Source organism: Musa acuminata, chromosome BXJ1-7 (genome assembly GCF_036884655.1).
Source record: "Musa acuminata AAA Group cultivar baxijiao chromosome BXJ1-7, Cavendish_Baxijiao_AAA, whole genome shotgun sequence".
NCBI classification, from domain to species: domain Eukaryota; kingdom Viridiplantae; phylum Streptophyta; class Magnoliopsida; order Zingiberales; family Musaceae; genus Musa; species Musa acuminata.
Window position 1 is genome coordinate 651,026 of NC_088333.1, and position 13,499 is coordinate 664,524.

Genomic DNA, 13,499 nt, shown 5'->3' on the forward strand with positions numbered 1-13,499 from the left:
TCAAGCTAATATGAGTTTTTTATGTCAGCATGTAGTATTTATTTTCTTTGCTTGTTTTTGTAGTGCCTGATTCTCACGTTGAACTAAAACTAGTATGTCAATAAAAGCTATATATATATATATATATATATATATATGAAACTTTAAATTTATTTTAAATTTTTGAATATGTTTTGTATGATTCTCTTATGGTACTAAGGCCTTAAGTATGATTTTAATTTGAGAGTAGTTCATAGAATAATTAATGTCCTAATTTGAGATACTTAGAATCCCTTATTTTCTAAAAATGAGTTTTATTCGAGTTAATTAACCCCCTTACAGGTTCAGTGAAATTTAGAATTGAGTAAATACCATCTTTGTACACCAACATATGAGGTTTATAAGTTCAGATTGTCACAATCTAGTTTCAACATAATAGAATAGGTATCAGTAATTAAATTATGAGGATAGTTTAGCTTCCAAATTATTCTATTTTAAGCTAAAATTTAATATGTATTTAGTTTTATATATTTTTATATTTTTATAAAATTTCATAACAATTCAAGATCATTTGGACAGTTAAAATAATCAAATAAAATTTCTTCACAAAATCATGCGATGGTTTGATTGATACTAACTAGTTTATTTTTTATTAGAGTGAATTATCAAAAAATTAATAATGAAATTTAGATGAATTTTTAGGTTAAGTATAATTTATTTTATAAGGGATTTTATAATATTTTTCTATGAATTATTACTATGAATTATTATAAATCAATAATTCGAGAGACAATGTTCTTAATTAAAACATATGATGCTTCCTAACATATTGGATTATTAAGGGGTCTGATCCATTCATAGCATATTTGTTCTTAATTTTAATTATAAGAGGTGAGATCATCAAGTCTAGCACCAAATTAGTGTTTGAATCCAATCATACCTCTCTGCCGATCTAGCATTATAGAGAGGATGATACAGCCAATTTATCGAGGATACAAAATGAATCTAAAAATGGACCGTTCTCGAAAACGCTTGCTTCACCAGAAATAATATATAGGAAAAGAAAACATTAGGAACAGTAAATGTTGCAGCAAGATGAAGCTATTTATTCTCATCACCATTAACAAAGCCTCACAAGATAAACGAAAGCCAATGATTTGTCGATCTGCTTCAGTTTATTAGTGGAGACTCGATGAAACTAAGGACACTTGTCTTCTATCATCCATCATATATGTATAAATATGTAATAATCCATACATAACTATTGTCTTCATAATTAAGAACCAACCTGAAGTGATAACACAGAGTACATGCCATTACCATATTACTAGTCTCACGTACCAATACAATATGCTGCAGCGAAGGGAAGATAACGTTCGATGTAATACATACGGACTACATACTGCAGAGAAGGGGGGAAACGCGTGAAGGCAGCAAACGCTCAGCAGTAGGCGACGCACCGCTTCTTGCAGTCGATGGTGCACCCGCCACCACCGCCGCCGCCGCCGTAGCCCTTGCCGGACCGGCTGAAGGAGGAGAAGCACTTCGCGGGGCACGTCACCCGCTTCTTGTAGCAGGGACCCTTGTCGGAGCACACGACGGAGGGCCGCACCACCCCGCCGCGCGCGTGCCCGCCGGAGGGACCGCCGAAGCCCGCGCCCCACCCGCCACCGAACCCTGGGACGTTGAACCCGCCGCCGGGGCCAAAGAACCCGCCCGGATCGGAGCCGAACCCAGGGATGCCCGCTCCGCCACCGCCGCCGCCACCGTGGCCCTTGCCCTTGGCTAGCTCCGCGTCCAGGTCGCGTGCAGCAAAGCAGAACCTGGCGGCGGCAGCGAGGAAGAGAAGGGAGAAGAGAAGGCTAGTTTTCTTCATGGTTCACACACACACACACTCTCTCTCTCTCTCGGCTTTTCTACTATATATTTGTGGTTTTAGCTTGGCTATGGAATCTGATACGGGAGTTCATGTTCTAGAGTAGAAAGTGATGGTTTATAGTGGGGGGGAGAGAGAGAGAGAGAGAGAGAGAGAGAGAGAATGTTGAATGCGCATTCGAAGGAAGAACTGTTGTTGACATTGACAAAGATCTACTATGGTTCAGACATGTAAATCTATCTCACAATGGCATTACTTTGTCTTTAATATTATAAGTATATATATTGCAATTTTTAAAGAGATATATATATAAGTACTATAATTTTAATAGGGAGCAACCACTTAAGCTTGATTATTTTTGTGTCCCACTGATCACAGAGATTATCTTATAAATCTTTTATGGTACACTGCAAACCTACTATTCCTTTCCCCCACACGCCCTCCCTCCCTATGAATAAAAGAACTGATTGGCAATCTTCTATTCCTCTCACTTTATGTATGTGTAAGCGAATCTAGAAAGTAGATTGACCATTGTTTTGTTGAAAGCAAGCACCCAATGGTACTTGAAGGAGCTCGGTGTCACACAATCTATGTGCTGTTCTACGAGAACCGGTTAGTCAAAGTTATATGGCTTAAGCTTATTAGGCTTATAGATTAAGCCTAATCTATAAGCTTAAGCTCGTGTGATAGGTATCTGAATGAACTCAATTTATGTGCTGTTCTACAAGAACCGGTATCACACAATCTATGTGCTGTTCTACAATTTAGTCCACAGCCTAATTAATCTCGATACATAGGTATGTGGATGAACTCAATAGCTTAAGCTTATTAGGCTGTGGACTAAATTCAATATATAGTCGGTTGACTCTTCTAGTCGTTAGTAACGTAAGATTATTATTTAATCATCTATGAATCTCTTATAAATAAATATTATCCTAACAATTAATTTATTATCATGAATAAGCGACCATTAAATAATTTTCATAATATTTTTTACGTACAATATAAATAATAATATTATATTGGTTGATATTTTTTCTCGTGTAATTTGGCCAACCATGCCAAGCAGTAATCCTCTCTCTCTTCCTCTTCCTCTTCCTCGAGTGGAGAGACAACTTTGTCTACTTTCTTTCTAATTTGTTGACTTACTTTTTTTCCTTTGGATTCCACGTAAAATATAGACCTCATCTCCAAGTGTTTGTCAAAAAGACACATCCAATCTTGCAATGCTTTTGTGATTGATGCCTTTCTTTCTTCTTGAATTGTGGTGGTTGGGAATCAACCACCCACATCTAATTCCAGGCTGCCACACCTTGCTGTATCCCACCCATTCTCACTTCACAAGTGGATGACAGAAAGAGGGACACAGATTAAAGGTGTTCACATTCTTGCCAGGACTAGTTGATCACTGGTCTCATAAATGCATCATGATCCCCTCTTCCTATCCATCCCAATTAAGATCTATATCTGCCCAAAGAAAATGAATATAATTGCACCCTTTTTTTTTGGTATATTACATTGCCATCCATGTAGTATTTGTTTCATTTTTTTTTGGTGGTTCTGCTGCTACATGCAATGCTCAAGGCTGGTTTATGAGGGAGGATAACAAATTGGACAACACTGATTCAAGCAGCAGATAGGAAGGATCATGGAATGCTTTTAACACATTTGTTGCCTTATAATTGTGATAGTATGAATATTAGCAAATTGTAAGAGGAATTCTTAAGTAGAGCAGATAGGTCTATAACTTTGTGTTTCATTGCCAAACCCAAGGGAAACTTTTCGGAGATCTTCGATCTTCTCATGTTGTAAGGAATATAAATGAAAGTACCAGATAGAGAACATAACTTTGTGTTTCATTACCGTCCATCGGTTTGATGTTTGCTTTTCCTTCTCCACTAAGCCTGAAAGTGCTGATGGAGTCATTCTCTCTGCTTCCACAGATGGCCTTGTCTGATGGACCTGACAAATAGATTTGTAGCCCAATCCTGTGCCTTCACACATCTCAACAAAGTACTTATACTTACGGAGGGTCGATGCCTATATCTTTGGTATCTGTTGTAAAGCTCAAGATACGCTGAGGCACTACGCCCTCGCAGGCTGCGGTTCTTTGCTTGGTCGACACATGAAGGCATCCTCCATACTGTGGTAATGCAGAAGATATCAGTGATCACATCCTTGCTGCATGTCTACTTGCAGTTTTTTATTGGCTGGTCTGCGCTGCTCTCCATGCGGGAGGCGCAGAGCCCTGGCAGAATGCAGCATGGCGAGGTTGGCTTCTTCTTGGATGGGATCTTTTGCCTGGAGAAGCTTATCGTCTTCGGCTATTAAGAGATTTCACGTGTTTAGAAGATATGCATGTGAGATGTAGTAGTATTCGATGCGTGTGTATGTATATTTTGAACCCGTCGACCTCTACTTTTGCTGTCCTTTCCACCTCGATCTCTGTAAGCTTAGCTGCCCTCTTTCCTCCGACGAATTATAAAACCGATCAGTATTGGGGACGGCACGATGACCGGAACAAGTCCTCGATGTTGACGAAGTCAAACCTCGAGGGTGCAGCAACGGTGTCTCGGCCGCGCGACCAACCACGGAAAGGTCTCTTTCCGTTGGATGTAAGCCATGGGTCCCACGAACAATAAGCCACCTGTCGCGTGCATGTTGAGCTCCTCCTTGTGAGGGACCCACGGCGAAGTCATCGATGCCCGTCAACTCGGTACGATTTTAGAGCAGAGGAAGACGCACCGAAGTCGCGTCGCTGCAGCTATTAATGGCTGTTCTCGTCGCTTCGGTTGAGCCATTCACTATTACAAGTAAACATCCACTCCTGTTCAATGTCCTCATTCCCTCTTCTTCTCGGTAGCTCTTTGAGATGGCTGGCTCTAGGACGAAATGCATCGACTTCCTCCTCAGTATCCTTCTGCTAACCCTAGTTTTGAGTCAGTATCTTCTGCACATGTTGTAAGATTTAGACTGATTCTTCGGTGACTGGTTGAAACATTGGCGAGTTTTGTGGGTGTCAGATGATGTTGGAAAGGCATCAGCCAAAGCTGAAGATGATGGAAGAGGGCGAGAGCTCGAGGAATATTCCATTCGCCGCCTGACAGGGTCATGGACCCAAAGCTGGAGGAGGCTGTATCTTCCACCACCGCCTGCCGGAAACACGTTCAAGGCACAAGTTGTCCCTTCGCCCCCTCCGCCGTCGCTTGAACGGAGGCCAGAAGCGCCACCACCTTCAGCTATGGCATGATGAGCGCCCACTCTGACTCTGATATGTTCATCAGCCTCGTTGCACTCCTGCACAATCCTCTTTTGGACAAATAGACATGGATGCATGCATGTTTCATAAGTGATTCTAAAGCATCATAGCAGCCAAGTAGATGCTCTAAATCACTCTTTCCTCATGATAATATCACGATACTAAGCTTTCGTCTACAAGTTGGCTCCTCTTTCGTGCTGGGATTCTTGATTTGACTTATATAAATTTCAAGAGTATCCCAAGAAATTCTTCCATGGATATTTCTCATGCTGCAAACGTTTCGCTTTTACAAGACTATGACCTCGACGGAAAAAGAAATCTAGGTTTCAGTACTATAAGGCACGCATAGTCAAAAATAATTAGGTGCCGGTCCTTTTCTTGCTCGTCACAACATGGTTGTCACATCGCTTTCAGCGCCATTAGATACATGTTGAATCAGACTGTCTTCCGTCGACATGCTTCACAAGTTGTCCATTCCCTACAGGAATTTTGAAGGTGACAATTCACCGAACTCTGTTTTGAGTCACTTGTTTTTATTCCCTTTCTCTTCCTGAAGTATATAATGCATGCCATATTGAAGACTTCAATCGTCGTACTCAACCTTGGTTGTCGACTTATGAAGGAGGAAAGATTTTGGCAGCTCGTCTGGTCAAGTGATTGGAGGTGTTGGTGATTGGGATGGATTTTTCCATTCCAGCATTTTAATCGTCTTACTCTTAAGGAAGCACTCTTTTGGACCGAATTCTTGATGTTAAAGAATAATGTATCCTTCCAATTCGTTCGATGATCTTTTGATCTTACAAAGATCATCTGATGCACCTACATAATTAGGCTCACAGAATAATGGCCATTCTGGATTTCATGAATATATACATCAGCCAAAGTACATGAACCTACTTCTTTTACTCATCATCTGATTTATCTGAATTGAAATTTAGTTAACACCATACAATTAGGTTCAGCATAGATGCTTATAAACAGCATGACATACCTAATTATATGCAAATAGGAGGAGAAAAGAATCAGGTCCTCATTTTAGAAACGAAAGAAAGCTCCTCTGAAGACATTATTTTCTTCAGTGACATGTATCTGTTGCAAGGGTTTCTAATAATAATAAAAAAAGAGAGAGTAAAAGAGTGATGTATTCAGCATCCCATGTTTATCTTGCTTTCGTAAACATCAAACACCTGTCCCTTCTCGCTCTAGAAGAGTGGAGATTCCATGGAAAACGTGGAGTATGCCTTCGAAGGATGCTTAAAGATAACTACTGTTCCTATAATAATCTCACCTAAAGGACAGCAGAATGATCCAACGTGCTTCGGATCGGTACTTTTCGTTCTCGTCTCCTTCCCTCTAGTACTGCAATGGCAGCTAGTTTATAGTGCTCCGTTCTGCATGGGTGTGGTTGGCATGCCTTCTAGCAGGGAAAAGAGAGGCCTCGGTACCGAAAGCAAGTTCTTTCTAATCCTCAGAAACTAAAGCAAATCGTTTCGGTGATGTCCTCGCATCTTTCATGTTGATCTCGTGTGAGTAATGGAATCTTTCTGTGTTAATTATGAGAGTTCTTCTTGTGTAGCTTTATGGTGTACCTGCGAGGTGCAGTTTTCAGGTTAAGATAAAAGTTGGAATCGACTCATTTTCTTTTACTTTTTTTTTTGGTGAATAAATTAAGATAAATATATAGGAATATTAGGCAATTTTATTCAGCTTAATTCACTCCTGGGTTTGATGATAACTATCATGAGTTTTGGATGACAGACGACGCATGAGAAGGCGATCTCTGCAGTACACCTTGTGCAGCAGCAATCGCTCTCTCTCTCTCTCTCTCCCCGTCAGTAGCTCTTTGGAGTATAAAGAGGACTTGAGAACCTAGCTTCATCAGTGAGGGGACAAGAAGCACCAAAGGTAGATTAGACAAAATGTGTAGAAGGATTAATGGATGAGTGCACGGGTTTGTCCAAATAATTGCTAAACGAAGTGTTCATGTTGCTCGCAAAACATAGTCGTCGGATGATCTATAGATCATTTTGGAAAATAGAAAGATATTAGAGTAACATAAGCAAGCTTACTTTCTCGGCTATTACGTAGTCAAAATTTGGTGCTTATGCCTTACTTAGCCGTCGGTCGCATCCGAGCCCTTCTTACCCAAGACTCACGAATCACGACGCGCTAAAACCTTCCTTTCCCCATAACCCACTGTGCGCATCATGACATGCGAATGACACCCGCATCAGTACTCAGCCCCACCCACCGCCCACCACGTCACATTCCCTGCACCAATCCTCTGGGTCACCTTCCTTTTGGCCTTTTAAATCTCGACCCACGCATCTGCCTTTCTTCCCTTTTCTCGCTCGTTCTCTCTCTCTCCTCTCCTCTTGCTGCTGTTGTTAGCACCCGTCGGTTGCCGAGATCACGATGCTGCCGCTCGTAAACCAAGCGTCCGTGCTCGTCGGCTTCAGGCCATCGTGGTCTGGTCCAGCGGAGCCCGAGCAGAACCTATCGGCCGTCTCCCCGGACGAGCGGCGGCGGCTCCGCCGCATGATCTCCAACCGCGAGTCCGCCCGCCGCTCCCGAGCGCGGAAGCAACGCCACCTAGAGGAACTCCGCGGCCAGGCGGGCCGACTCCGGTCCCAGAACCACGAGCTAGCGGACCGCCTCGGCGGCCTCGCTCGCCGCTGTCTCCTTCTCCGACAGGACAACGACCTCCTCCGCGCCGAGGCCTCCGCCCTGTGCCGGCGGCTCGCGGATCTCCGCCGCGAGGTGGCCCTCCGCCAGTTTCACCGCCTGGTTGCGCCGCCTCCTCTCGGCGCCCACCACGAGCTAGCTTGGGCATCGTTGATTGTCTAAGCCGTACGATGACGTATTTGCATGAGGAGCCGGCATCGATTTCCCGGTTCTTTTTCTTCTTCAGTGGCTAGCAGAGGGCGATGTCTTCCCTTCTCAAGGAACGATGAGAGTTGCTTCCACTAAATTTAATTTACTTCCTCCTCCTCCTCCTCCTGTTCCTAGAAATCAAATCATATCGCCATTAAGCCGAAGTGAAACTCCAAAATCACATCACGAGTGGACCGGCGACGTACTTGACGAACTTTCTTTTTTCTCTTTTTTTTTAATGCTGGAAGTCAACGACGGGGCCCGCATCGACGAGCACAACTTACTCTCACGCCGGAGGTGGATGGTGCCGTAACGAGGTAGAGCGGCTTCCCGTTGGCTAAACGACGTGAGTCCCACATCAATTGTAGCCTCGCATGGCCCCGCATGAACGAAGCCCACCTCACTCTTTCGCCGCAGTGGCTGATCCCCGTGCCACCCGACGCAGCAGAGCGGCCTCCCCGGCCGGGAAGACCATCCCCGCGTTGGGTGGTGGTCGATCATACGTCTTGGCGGACAATAATTAATCAGTTCTATCTGGTGATATAATAATAATAATAATAATAATAATAATAATAATAATAATAATAATAATAATAATAATAATAATAATAATAAATTATTACTGAATGGATTGCTTCACAATCCAACTTTGGTTTTTTGTTGATCGGCCATCGCAATTGCCACGTCGAAAGAAGAGGAGCATGCCAAATTGTAAATTGAGCTACTCGGCACCATGTTTGTCTTCGATGGTGGTGAAAGCAATGTCCATTTTCCACTTGAAGTCGACATTTTTGGCAGTTTAGAGACCAGTCTAGCTTATTGATGTGATTAAAGTTGGGGTTCTGATATGAATCCCCCTTCTCGTTCCCATTTCATGGCTCCTCTCGTAGCATAAGTCGCAACAGTTCCGATGATTCGATTAACCCACCGTCGTTTAACCGATCATCTCACTTGAATCTAGTAGTATTTTCACTCATTAAAAAATAACATAATATATAATATTCTTCGATATGAGAATGAATGAATGATGACGTGTGGAAGATTATTGATACATCATCAATGTGATCGACTTATTATCCTCCCTGAGCCAAGTCGATGGCATGGAATCAGACGTGTCACCGCAACATAACACTCTCTTTCGGATGACCTGTTGTGAAGCCAACAATGAATGAATGCCGAGTCTGAAGGATAGATATTAAGTTGATGGCAAGAAATCAGACGTGTCACAGATTGATTCGGTCGAACTTTGTGTTACCAGATGACCCGTCAAAGATTAATGTGTGAAAATAATTCGGTGATGTATTATTCACTGCAGGTTTACATCAGCAAAGTGTTTTGCTGTCTCTGTGCATCAAAAAGTGGCTTCTTTTGCTACACTCGATTCTTGCTGAAGTTGTTCTTTCTGCTTCCAATGATAGTTCTTGTTGCTTGTCTCGAAAAAGAACCATTTAATTCACAAGTTTTCCAACATGTATCAGAAGAGAAGTTCCTCTTGTCCAAGCTTTGAAGTCTTTTAGCAAGTTGTGGGAAAAAAAGAAAGATCATCTTTTTGACATAAGAGCAGAGTCCATCTTAATGAGATCTCCTCGATCTATTATTATACTTTTGCAATCCAATAAGATTTCTATATCCTGTTTTCTCTATATTCTATTTCCTCAAGTCGAACCGCATTTGAATACAATCTTCAAGAAGCCTGGTGGTGGGGCAGTGACACACACAAAAGTCAATTGCCATCTTCCATGGCTAGACTCGAACAAGTAATACACAACAATCCACATGGTTTTTGGATGTTGGTGTTAACAATGGTTCTTTCATTTTCTGATCTATCCATACAGAATATAATTCCCAAAATAATTCCTGGATGTGTATATATATATGTGAGCTATAATTTCCATATTTCTGGTGGACGATCAAATAAGATACCGCTACCTAATGCCGGTGGCATAGCCCAGCTATGTTTGAGGGGACAAAGCAATTAACTTTCTAGCATTAATTAGCTAATGGGTTTTGCTTCTATTAATAGTTCTTGTGGAACTGAGATGGTCTGCTTGCTGGTGGCCACCATGTCAAACTTGTAGATACGCAAAAGCTTCGAGAAGCCAAGCAGCACAGGTATATGCTATGAGAAATGTTGCTATCAGAAGCAACTTCAACTCAACAATCATCATTGCCCTTCAATATCCGATGAGCAGCTATATACCTGAGCATGTCAATGGTGAATCCACTGTGAACTCATGAAAAGAAGCTCGACTTGACAAAAAAAAGATATCTCACGACTTTCATCATGCAGAGGTTTTGATCTATCATGACTTCCGGAAAATTTGTTCTTGCAAGGACAGATTCAGGGTATCCTTGGATGATCAATATGTTGGCCGCTTTAGGGTCGTGTTGTATCCCAAGTAGTTCTTTTTAGCTGTTCCTCCACTTTTTGGTTGACCAACACGAGGATCGGTCAGTGAAGTATGCAAGCTGATCGTGCACCTCCTCGCTCATTCTCTTCATTGATCGGCTTCTAACCTTTGTTGAAAGATTGGAGATTCAAAATATATATGAAGAAAGGTTGAAGGCAGAAACAGTAGTATCTGGGAGAAATGCTATCGAGACCTTGAACAAGACTCACCCCATGACATGCGTAGGAGGAGAAGCCAAGCCAGGCCAAGCCAAGCCACCACCACCACCACCCAAACACAAATCCCAACAACAAATCGGTTCAATCTTTCCTACTCCACACTCTCTTGTCATGGACACATGGTTGCTCCTACAACCCAACAACAAGGTATGGACAAAGGAACAGGTGGGGACAATCGATACTTGCCAAAACTCTCTTTTGGCCAGGTTTTGGGCAATTTGGTGATCCTGTATTCATCAGAGCAGCAGCCTTCCAATCACTGCCTGTGAGCTGGTTTTTAGAGAAGAGAATGATGCTTTCGTTTCAAGGCTTGGTGCAGAATGTTCAGATTTTAATGCATATTATCTGACAGCAGTCCCAGGCTCTGAAAGGCTTGTGAGTCCTTCCAGGTTTGGCTGGTTTCTTTGGGTCACATACACAACAGGGAATGGTTACTTGTTTCTTCTTCCTCTCCATCTGTCTTCCCTTTGGATGCATAGGTCATTCCTCTCACCTTTCTTCTAAGTCTGTAGTAGTAAATCTGGAGGGAAATGGCTTCTGTTTCCAAGCCTATGCATCACGGTATGAGGCTCTTTGAGCTGTTGGAAGAGCAACAAGAGCCTTTTCTGCTGGATGTGTACCTTTTGGAGCATGGATACTCGGATAGAGCAGTGAAGACCGATGCTGCTGCGTTCATGTGCTGGCCTGCTGGTGCTTGTAGGAGGCTAAGAAGGCTTAGCACCCATGGGTTCAAGAGGAAGAGAGCTGGGTTTCTCAGGTGTCTGCTGAACAAAGTTGTCTGCAGCAGAAAAGCTTGGAGATGGGATGCTGCAGCTACCGGCAATGGAAGATGGAGACTCTTTGGATCGTTCTTTGAGATGAAAGGCAAAGACGACGCAGCGGACTTCCGCCGGTTATCGTGTTCCGGTGGCACCGACGGAGCTGAACCGGACAGGGAGGAGCAGTGGAGAGCTTTCTGCTCCTCCAATCAGCTTAGTCCTGTGTCAGTCCTGGAGCTGCATTCTGACGAAGGTGGTCTATAAGAAGTTCTTCTCCTTCGCATTACCTTTTGGGTACCTTGTTATAGATTTCAGATACATTGGTGTGGTCTTGTGTTCATGCTATTGCTCCTGATTTCTGCAGTTGGGGATGAGGAGCCATCGATCTCATGCGTTAATTCTTCGAAAGAGACAACGGAAGCTCCATGGATGGGCTTCGAAGAGCAGCTCCACTCTAATCGCCATGACCCTCGACAGGCCAACTACTCAGAATGCCACTTCTTTGAACCACACTATTTTCTACTAGACTGCCGCAAAGAGGCACAAGGAAAGCTTTCGACTTCTCGTGGATGCTCAAGTCCGGAGATCATTCAGGAGGAGTTCTTGTCATGGGAGGATCAGAGAGGTGGTTCGGGCAACATATCCCGGTTGATTGATTTCGACTTCTCCAAGTCCAGGGAGGAGTGGAGCCATTTCCAGCATGAGATAGGAGAGGTTGGGATCGAGATGGAACACATCATCTTTGACGAGATCAGAGAAGAAACTGTACTTGATGTTCTACATTGTCACTGTGCACTGGCAAGGTGTTGATTCTAATGAATAGCATCTAAGAATTTTACTTGCTTACATTAAACCTCTAAGCATGATGCCACAGGCAGAGACAAAATCCTTGCTTGACTCCAGGTGTTGATTCTATGCTGAGTTGAAGGTTATTGTGAAAAATTTGTACTTTATTTAGGTGACAATAATAAGAAAGACTTGCTGGTGTTTCAGTTCATCAGAAGGATGCCTATTTAGTAGTTCCTGACGAAGAGATTAATAAATTTGGAGCTGGACACTGAAATGTCAGCATCTGGTGTCAGAACAAAAGCAATGTAATCGGCGGCACTGAGGACCGCAAAGTGACTCAACAACATTAGATCACTGTAGTAACAAGAGGCAGGATCGAAGAACCGAAACAAGTTGCTGAAAGATGAAGCTCAGGGAGGAGAATGGCGGAGACATGAGAGTTTCCATTGGAGTGCCATGTTGTACTGGTGCAGCAATGGTTGGTTGGTGGAACAGAGTTATTCGGACACTGGATGGTCCATGGTTCCATCAGATCATGTGCATATCGATTACATGAGATAGATGAAAGATGCATGACGATGTTGATGCCTTGGACCAGTGCTTCTGTTGCCACTGTTCTGAGGACATTTGTGGTGATACCAAGCTCGCGCTTCATTCCTTGATCTCGAAAAATAGATAGTTAAGGTGGTGGCGCATGTCTACTTGATAAGGAACCATTTGGTTGATCGATTATTGATGCGACCTGTAGGCTCATAAGGAATTATTTATCTCTAAGGATAAGGGATACTCCATGAATTTATGGGTCATTGGTTATCATACTTCTCGATCAATGTAAAACTAAATGATATTATAGACAAACAGTCAGAATCCATAAAACTATCTTTCATCCTCATCACACTGAAGAAGCAGAGAAAACTAAAGAAAGACTGACACCAACTAAAGCATAAAACTATACTATGGCATGCATGAGCACGCATGAATCCAACAGACATGTGATGACAACCAGAAAAAGAAATCTTGATTGTTGAACTCTATTTCTGTCTTCTCTCGAGTCTCCTCCCTCAAACGGCTGATCCAATGTCAGTTGATTCTCTGTGGCTCATCCAGATTTCTTCTGTATTTATTCTCACAAGAGAGTGTAGTCTTAAACAAGTGTTGAGTGATCGAAACAACATAAAAGGACAAAGTTAACTTTGGTAGAGCAAATCAGCTGGTTAGCTTCGAAGAACACCACCTTCTTCAAGCTTGTCACTGTCTCTTCTGCAATGCAAATCAAAGACTAACTAAAAACATCTCAAACAAGAATAATTTAACAATTTAACTAAAAAAAGATTA

At 42.7% G+C, this 13,499-nt stretch overlaps 3 protein-coding genes and 1 long non-coding RNA gene across 4 annotated transcripts; 3 read left to right on the forward strand and 1 right to left on the reverse strand.

The window, feature by feature from the left end:
• Positions 1 to 1,233: 1,233 nt before the first annotated feature.
• LOC135678076 (putative glycine-rich cell wall structural protein 1) lies at positions 1,234 to 1,979 on the reverse strand. The gene has a single exon (XM_065190424.1). It carries the CDS (start codon positions 1,853 to 1,855, stop codon positions 1,421 to 1,423), a length of 435 nt encoding a protein of 144 aa, XP_065046496.1. The 5' UTR covers positions 1,856 to 1,979; the 3' UTR covers positions 1,234 to 1,420.
• Positions 1,980 to 4,624: 2,645 nt separating this feature from the next.
• Positions 4,625 to 5,293, forward strand: LOC108953325 (uncharacterized). The gene is made up of 2 exons (XR_001978954.2): positions 4,625 to 4,794; positions 4,879 to 5,293. It is a non-coding gene; the product is annotated as an uncharacterized LOC108953325 (long non-coding RNA).
• A 2,140-nt stretch (positions 5,294 to 7,433) lies between these two features.
• Positions 7,434 to 8,152, forward strand: LOC103990986 (ocs element-binding factor 1). Its single transcript, XM_009410318.3, has one exon. The coding sequence runs from the start codon at positions 7,530 to 7,532 to the stop codon at positions 7,959 to 7,961; it is 432 nt and encodes a 143-aa protein (XP_009408593.2). The 5' UTR covers positions 7,434 to 7,529; the 3' UTR covers positions 7,962 to 8,152.
• Positions 8,153 to 10,946: 2,794 nt separating this feature from the next.
• On the forward strand, positions 10,947 to 12,221 carry LOC135679805 (uncharacterized). Its single transcript, XM_065193789.1, has 2 exons — positions 10,947 to 11,628; positions 11,740 to 12,221. The coding sequence occupies exons 1-2, from the start codon at positions 11,148 to 11,150 to the stop codon at positions 12,183 to 12,185; spliced, it is 927 nt and encodes a 308-aa protein (XP_065049861.1). The 5' UTR covers positions 10,947 to 11,147; the 3' UTR covers positions 12,186 to 12,221.
• Positions 12,222 to 13,499: the final 1,278 nt, after the last annotated feature.